This window comes from Alosa alosa, chromosome 15, assembly GCF_017589495.1.
Source record: "Alosa alosa isolate M-15738 ecotype Scorff River chromosome 15, AALO_Geno_1.1, whole genome shotgun sequence".
In the NCBI taxonomy this organism is placed as follows: domain Eukaryota; kingdom Metazoa; phylum Chordata; class Actinopteri; order Clupeiformes; family Clupeidae; genus Alosa; species Alosa alosa.
The window spans coordinates 21,922,519-21,930,744 of NC_063203.1; the positions used below are offsets into that span (position 1 = coordinate 21,922,519).

Genomic DNA, 8,226 nt, shown 5'->3' on the forward strand with positions numbered 1-8,226 from the left:
TAGGCCTACTTTGTGAAAATGTGAACCTAGCACTCCAGAGGCAGAGCAGAATGCTCTTGAGAAATAGGCAGGGTCTTGTTGAATATTCACTGATTTTATGCAAATATCACAAGTTCACATGCTCACCATCTAAACTGGAACACCGTAAAAATCGGCTGGCGACTCCCCTGCCCATAATTCATTTCTTATATTTGTTTACCTATTTGTAATTGTATTACTATTTGTAAATGTAGAGAGAATGTCTAGGTAGTATTAACCAGAGCCCTCATCTATCGCCATACGAAGAAAAATCGTGACGCGCCAGATTGTGTAGCGCATCACAAGTGGATTTTGATTGTGACGATGCAGAGTCTACTACTCTCTAATCAGTCGAACCGAGTCATTTTGCCTTCATTCAACATTATAGCGCACACACACTGCCGTCACATGTAAGTATTTTCAGCTGTCTTTCCAAGCAAGTCTATTTTTTTTCACTTTACACACACATATCATTAAGCAGCCTGCTATTTCCTCGAAATATTCCAGCTTCAGTGTCAGCAGTTGTTGCAAATGTCGTCAGACTCCAAGTCCACCATGTCCTGCTGGGGGCACTCAAGCGCTCAGAAGCTGAGTGATTCATGTAACAAAGCGGCCAACACCAGCTCCTCGGGGTAGGTTGGAAGAAAGCAACTGACGTGATATCTGTAAAGTTAGGGAACATATAGCTAACAACAAGTAGCATGTTAAAAATATGATCTAATTCTGATTACCAGTACATCATAAAATAGTTATTCAAAGTCATTTTAAGGGGTCCAGTGGTTATTTTGTTTGTTCTTAAAAGATCATAACAACATAATTTTGATGTTTGGTATGTGTTCTGACTGCAATCCCACGTTCTGCCAGGTCCCTGAGCCAGGCCTGCACCCCAGGGAGACAGCTTCATCGCGAGCTCAGTGTTGTCCTCCTGCCCCTGGCCGAACTCCTTTGCTGCCCTGGCTGCGGCACCTTCCTGCAGCACCCCATCTCCCTGCCTTGTGGTCACTGCCTGTGTCTGGCCTGCCTTGCCACTCTGCGCAAGAAAAAGGCACGCGAGCTGGCGCCCACCCCCACTGACTCTGTCTCCATCAATGCCACGCCTGCCCTGGTGGAGCCGTTGGCCGCATGCCCTCGGTGCCAGGCTAGCTACCCGCTGCTGCCCGGAGCCTGGTCCTTCCCTGCCAACGTGCTGCTGGCACAGACGGCACAGAAGCTGGTGGGTGCCCACCCGGAGCTGCGTCAGCTGCAGCGGCACGTGCCCCTCCTTTGCACCCTGGGCTTTGTGTCCACCTCGTCGCCGTGCCCGCTGCCCGTGGCTGTGGGCCGGCGTCCTGCACCCTGCGAGCTCTGCTCCAAACGCCGGCCCGCCCAGAACTACTGTGCCACCTGCCGTCTCCACTACTGTGCCAAGTGCCTGCGCAAGCTCCACGGCAACCCGGCGTACAGCGCCCACACCCTGGCTGAGCCCGTCCAGGAGGAGGAACGAGAGCTGTGCCCTGTCCACCCCGAGCACTCCCTCACGCACTTCTGCCAGAGCGACGGTACCCTAGGCTGCCACGACTGCATGGTGCAATCTGACAGTGACCACCATGGGCACCTGGTGGCGCCACTGAGCGAGGCACGAACCAGCTCTGAGGCCGTGCTATGCCAGGCATTGGAACATGCCAGCATGGGTGAGAGAGAACAAATATGCAGTGTGTGTGTGTGTTTTGATGTGTGTGAATATACTTCAGTAAGAATTTGCACGTGTATGGGTGTGTGTGTGTGTGTGTACGTGTTTGTGTGTTGTGTGTGTTAAGGAGTGAGTGAGAAACGAAAAACAGTGGGCACTAGAAAGAAAGCAATAGATAGGGACTGACGGAGTGTGTGTGTGTGTTTAGTCCAGCAGCAGTGTGACTCTGACTGGGAGCAGATGGAGGCTCTGGCGATGCGTGTGTCCTCCGGCAGCGCTGAGCTTCGCCGCTCCATCCGCAACGGCTTCCTGTCCCTGCGCAATGCCCTGTTCGACCAGGAGGCGGCACTGCTCTCCCACCTGGACGCCCTGAGCTCCAGCACCGACGCTGTGGCCCAGGCCTTCCTGCAGCATGCTGGCCCACTGAGGCGCTCCCTGACCGGGCTGAGGGAAATCAGCAAACAGGTCCATAGAGTGACTTATGTTCCCTGTCTCTTGTGCACTGTGTCTTATATTCCCCGTCTCTCGTATATTGTGTTTTGTGTATCATTATAGTGCAACTCTGTACTTTGCAACTCCCACACAAATAGAATGGCATGGTAACAAACGAGTTCTCGCATGTTTGATTTTTATTCATTCCTTGTAAAGCCCTATAAAGTACAGTATAAAGTATAAAGTATAGTATAAAGTATAAAGTACTATAACCTTTACCTTTACTTGCTCATTAGGCCCTCTTGGAGCCGCGGGCATCTGTGTTTCTGCAGGGAGCCACCGGATTGGCACGCTGGCTGAGTGCACTCAGTGCCGAGATGCCACGGCCGGATACCCATCTGTTGCCCGCCGGGTACCAGCCACTCGCCGGAGCCGAGTTGCACTTTGACGAGCTCCTGCACGACCTGCAAAGCCTCATGGGAAAGCACCTGCGCTGGAGGCCCACCGACACTGACACGGTTGTCATGCCCACCTCCATCGCCAAAGAGATGATCGGTGAGGAAGCAGGGGAGAAGGAGCCAGACGAGGAGGAGCAGGAGGAGGTTGGCATCGGGGGGGACATAGACGTGGAAGCGGACGTGGTGCCCAGGCCAGACACTCCCTTGCTGGGCAGTGGAGATGAGGAGGAGTCCCTGGTGATGGAGGAGGACCTGGGGATGCCAGCCGGTGATGGAGCAACAGAGACTAAATCCCTGCTGCTGCCCAGACCCCCCATCATCTACCAGCACAATGCCTACGGCACCACCATGGAGGTAGGGTGTGTGGTGTGTGTGTGTACTATATCTGTGTGTTTCATGTGTGACAACCAACTCAACTCAAAACATGCTGTACATAATACCTGATTCTCGAATGCACAGACTATATTGCACTTCTGTGTGCGTTTGTTTTACAAACTCTGCTGTTGCTGCAGGTGTTCTGGATGGTTCCAATGGGGGAGGATGTGCACTCCTTCGACGTGCACTTCCAGGACGCCAGCATGGGCGTGGCCAGTGGGCGGGGCGTGGTGACGGGCGGAGTCAAAGGCTGCAGCCTGCAGACTTCGGGTCTCCGCCATGACACACAGTACCTGTTCCGGGCCCGTTCCGTTAACGAGCACGGCCACGGCGCCTGGAGCTCCACCTACCGGGTCAGTACACACGCCACGCTACGCTTTCCACAGCAACCTGCACCCGTTGCTATGGGTGGTGTGGAACAAGTTGTAACTCTGTGTCCTCTGGCCGCTAGGTGAACACCGGCCGCTCGGAAGAGGGGGAGAAGGAGCAAAGGACCAATCCGGCTCAGGAGGCGTAACCATGGAAATGGGACATCTGTTTCACTGTCACTTCATCTGTGACAAAAAAATCGAGAGGTCTACTTTATCTTTTTAAAATGATCACTTCTTCAATAAAAACAGACTTGCACTAAGCCTGCTTCTTCTGTCAACATCATTCAGAAAGTACCTGTTATTGCCCGAAGGCAGAGAGAGATGAAAAAAAAAGGGAGAGAGAGAGAAAGAAAGAAAGAAAAAACATGGAGTCACTAAGCTTTAGTGTCCAAAACGTCTTTTTATTGGCCCATACAATATAGAGTTGGGGGCACTGGAGGGCACTGTCAGGAACATCACACGACACAGACAGGTTTACAAAAGACAAAAACATGAACACAGCACACGTCTCCTCACAAACACCATGTCCACACCTCCACACTGTCACACCATGGTCCTGTCCTCCCCTGGTACTCCCAGTGATAGAATGGAGAGATGAGTGAGTGAGTGAGTAAGTGAAAGAGTAAGTGAGTGAATGAATATTCTGCACTGTTTGTTACAGCATGAGGGGTGGGGAGTTCATTAGGGCATGAGTTCAAGAGTGAGTGGGTGAGTGAATGGATGTCCTGTATGTTAATTAGGGAGTGAGTTCAAAAGTGAATGAGTGAGTGATTGAGTGTATAAGCTGTTTGTGATATATTAAGTGTTCATTAGGGAGTGAGTTCATGAGTGAATGAGTATAAGTATATATACTCTTTTGATCTCGTGAGGGAAATTTGGTCTCTGTAATTATCCCAATCCGTGAATTAGTGAAACACACTCAGCACACAGTGAGGTGAAGCACACACTAATCCCGGTGCAGTGAGCTGCCTGCTACAACAACGGCGCTCGGGGAGCAGTGAGGGGTTAGGTGCCTTGATCAAAGGCACTTCAGCCGTGCCTACTGGTCGGGGTTCGAACTGGCAACCCTCCGGTTAGAAGTCCGAAGCGCTAACCAGTAGGCCATGGCTGCCCCAGAATGAGTGAGTGTACATGAGAGAGTGGGTATCGGTGCGTGAGTGAATGTGTCTGAGTGAGAAACACTGAGAAGTCATGGTATAGAGAGGCCCATTGGACAAAGTCTGTTGTCTTCATGGTATGGCATAGTAGGCCTACACCTTGTTTTCATAGTATGGCATAGTAGCCCTACACCTTGTTTTCATAGTATGGCATAGTAGGCCTACACCTTGACATCATTGTAAAAGAGGGCCTCAACTGCCTGTCATGTATTCATTCAGTGGATATTGTGTCACTCTCTGCAGTGAGAGTCCACTCCACTCCAGGCCCTCATCAGTGTGAGTAAGCTACAGGAGACTCCACCTTCTGGTCTGAATCAAAACACACACACACACACACACACACACACACACACACACACACACACACACACACACACACACACACACACACACAAACACACACACACCACATCTCTCCTTGTCAATCACTGGTTTCCCGACACATACACACCACATCTCTCCCACACTAGTATACACCTTGGTCTAGACTGTGTTATTTTCCTGGCTACTAGTACCACCCACACACACACACACACACACACACACACACACACACAGCATCTCTCCTACACTACTACACACTCAACACTGATCGATCTGATCTTTGTGCTCTCCCTATCTGTCTCCCACAAGTTGAAGGAGCTTCCCTACACATTTACACAGCGGGGTTTCACATGCCTTGGTTCAACACAGGGTTTGGTCCAACAGCATGGTGTTCACACTAACGGGTGGGGTGGGGTATGTGCATTCCTATAAGCTCTCCATATAAGTCAACAACAGGACACTGGCCCCGGGGGAGGGTGCAGGTTCAACTGCCAGGGTGGGGTTATCATGCATAATTAATATATGGAGGCATGGCTAGCCTTTAGCGCGCACGCACACACACACACACACACACACACACACACACACACACACACACACACACACAAATAACAGCTTAATGGATATGGATCAATCAGGAGAGGAGAGAAGAAGAGAATTTGTGTGGAGTCAACAATGATTGTAGACACATACACATACACACGCACACACATAATGTACACACACAAATGTGCAAAGACACACACACACACACACACACACACACACACACACACACACACACACACACACACACACACACACACACACGGTGTCTGGTCCACCATTAACATCACACGATCCATACAAAAATAAGAAGACCTGAAAAACACCTGAAGTTATAGTTTCTTTCATACTCAGACTTGGATCATAACTTAGGATCAAGACTGAAGAAACAGAACAATAAATAAATAAATAAATAAATAACTAAATAAATACATAAATACAAAATCATCATTCAGCATTCCTTTTCTCGACACAGTAATGATCACAGTCATAATCAGGGTCAGAGTCATGGGAAGGATAAACATGTTTACACAAATATGCACACACACACACACACACACACACACACACGTGGAAACACACACACACACAAACACAGGCGCACACACTCACACACAAACACACCCCACACACACACACACACACACACACACACACACACACACACACACACACACACACAAACACACACACAAATGCACATCTTCACCATTACAGCAGAGAGGAGAGGGCAGGATTGTAAACAGGTCCAATAAGAAAAAGAGCTGCTACACCTTCAACTCTGAGCATGCAGGGCTCTTCACATACCATTTTACCCTTTCATGGGGAGGGAGGGAGGTAAGTAAAGAGAAAGGGAGGGAGGGAGGGAGAGGAGGAGAGAGAGATAGAGAGAAAAGAGGAAGAGGGGGTGGTTCACCCATAGACTATACAGTCTATGGGTTCACCCTGTGGTCAGTCACTTTCTAAGAGTGTCACAATGAAGATACACAGGCTGGTAGTTATAATCATAGTGTGTGTATGTGTGTGTGTTTGTGTGTCAGAGTGTGTATGTGTGTGTGTGTGTTGTGTTCTCTGAGCATTGATGTGAGTGTGTGTGTATGTGTGTGTGTGTGTGTGTGTGTGTGTGTGTTTGTGTGTTTGTGTGTTGTGTTCTGTGAGCATTGACATGTCTCTGTGTTTGTGTGTGTGTGTGTGTGTGTGTGTGTGTTTGTGTGTGTGTGTGTGTGTGTGTGTGTGTTCAGAAAGGTGACATGTTGTCCCAGTCTTGCTGGGCCCTCCTTCTGCTCTCCTGTTGCATGTTGGGTAAATCCTCATCTTCCCCTTCGCTGCCAGACTCTGCACTCGTGATGTCATCATCTTCATCATCGTCGTCGTCGTCATCGTCGTCCTCTTCTTCGTCATCTTCCTCCTCATCTTCAGTGACTTCTCCTACAGCAGCCAGAGCATCTTCAAAACTCTGCACACACACACACACACACACACACACACAAAGACATTTAAAAAATATGAATACACTTGGATACTGCATAATAGCTCTAGGTAAATAGATTATTAGTTGTATAAAATAATTAGATATATAAAATGTGTTTCTCTCTCTCTCCCCCTCTACCTCTCTTCATCCCTCACCTCCATGGGGTTAACTGTGATGGTGAGAGCGGACTCGTCCCAGAGCTGGCCCATGTGTGTGAGTGTGTGTGTGCTGTTTTGGTCCTGACGGAGTGTGACATGGATCCTGTAGGCCCCCACCACCACCACCACCGCCAGCACCACCACACACACCACCAACACGACACCTGCTAGACTCGGCACACCTGCAGAGAGAGCAGATTATTATACACACACACACACACAAAAACACACACACACACACACGCTGTGCTTCCTACCTGGACTTTCAACAGCACGGAGCATAAGAGGATGGTGGACCACCGGTCTAAATTTGTGTGGAGCCATCATGTGATTGACATGTTCAGTGGCCGCTGAGCTGTGCAGGACATTGACCTGGGTGTGATGAGAGAGAGCAGATGAGACAAGAACCTAGATGATGTGTCCTGGGCTCTACTGGAACTGTCTGCTTCCAGAGGATGTGTCCTGGGCTCTACTGGTACTGTCTGCTTCCAGAGGATGTGTCCTGGGCTCTACTGGTACTGTCTGCTTCCAGAGGATGTGTTCTGGGCTCTACTGGTACTGTCTGCTTCCAGATGAGATGCTCTGGGCTCTACTGGCTCTGTCTGTTTCCAGATGAGATTCTCTGGGCTCTTCTGGTACTGTCTGTTTCCAGATGAAATGCTCTGGGCTCTTCTGGTACTGTCTGTTTACAGATGAGATGCTCTGGGCTCAACTAATACTGTCTGCTTCCAGATTATGTGCTCTGGGCTCTACTGGTTCTGTCGGCTTCTAGCAGACTGGGAAGAAGTTTACATAAAGTACCCTACCAAATGTGATTATTTCAGAAGGTAATCAATAGCAATTGCATATTTCTTTATAATTTAATCAAAATTACTAATCATTAATTTTAGGCAATCAAACCTCTATGTTTGGAGAATCACAAATCTCTCTCTCTCTCTCGCTCTGCCTCTCCCTTTCCACTCACTCTCTCTCCCACTGTTCATCCATCAGTCCCTCCCTCTCTCCCTTTTGCCCTCTCTCCACCTCACCTCTAGGTTGAACTGGTTGGAGGTGTACTGGCCATTGAGTTCGGAGCAAGAGAGGCGGAAGTTTCGCACGGAGATCTCTGGCTGCAGGTTCTGATAGCGCACCTGTCTCATCACCTCTGCATAGTTAACCATGGAGTCCACACCTGACACACACATGCACACGCACATGCACACACACACACACACACACACACACACACACACACAAAGACATTTAAA

The 8,226-nt window shown here is 49.3% G+C and overlaps 2 protein-coding genes across 2 annotated transcripts in view; one reads left to right on the forward strand and one right to left on the reverse strand.

Moving 5' to 3' along the window:
• Window positions 1-319: 319 nt before the first annotated feature.
• Window positions 320-3,584, forward strand: LOC125308460 (tripartite motif-containing protein 42-like). The gene is made up of 7 exons (XM_048264998.1): window positions 320-428; window positions 526-650; window positions 883-1,688; window positions 1,896-2,152; window positions 2,416-2,931; window positions 3,090-3,305; window positions 3,404-3,584. Exons 2-7 carry the CDS (start codon window positions 550-552, stop codon window positions 3,467-3,469), a joined length of 1,962 nt encoding a protein of 653 aa, XP_048120955.1. The 5' UTR covers window positions 320-428; window positions 526-549; the 3' UTR covers window positions 3,470-3,584.
• Window positions 3,585-6,491: 2,907 nt separating this feature from the next.
• LOC125307896 (calsyntenin-2-like) overlaps window positions 6,492-8,226 on the reverse strand; it is a 70,680-nt gene continuing 68,945 nt past the window's right edge. The window contains exons 13-16 of the mRNA XM_048264026.1: window positions 8,008-8,150; window positions 7,237-7,351; window positions 6,977-7,161; window positions 6,492-6,806 (exon numbers count right to left, since the gene is read on the reverse strand). Coding sequence (XP_048119983.1) covers window positions 6,588-6,806; window positions 6,977-7,161; window positions 7,237-7,351; window positions 8,008-8,150 — 662 coding nt within the window. The 3' untranslated portion in view covers window positions 6,492-6,587. The remainder of the gene's footprint in view (window positions 6,807-6,976; window positions 7,162-7,236; window positions 7,352-8,007; window positions 8,151-8,226) is intronic.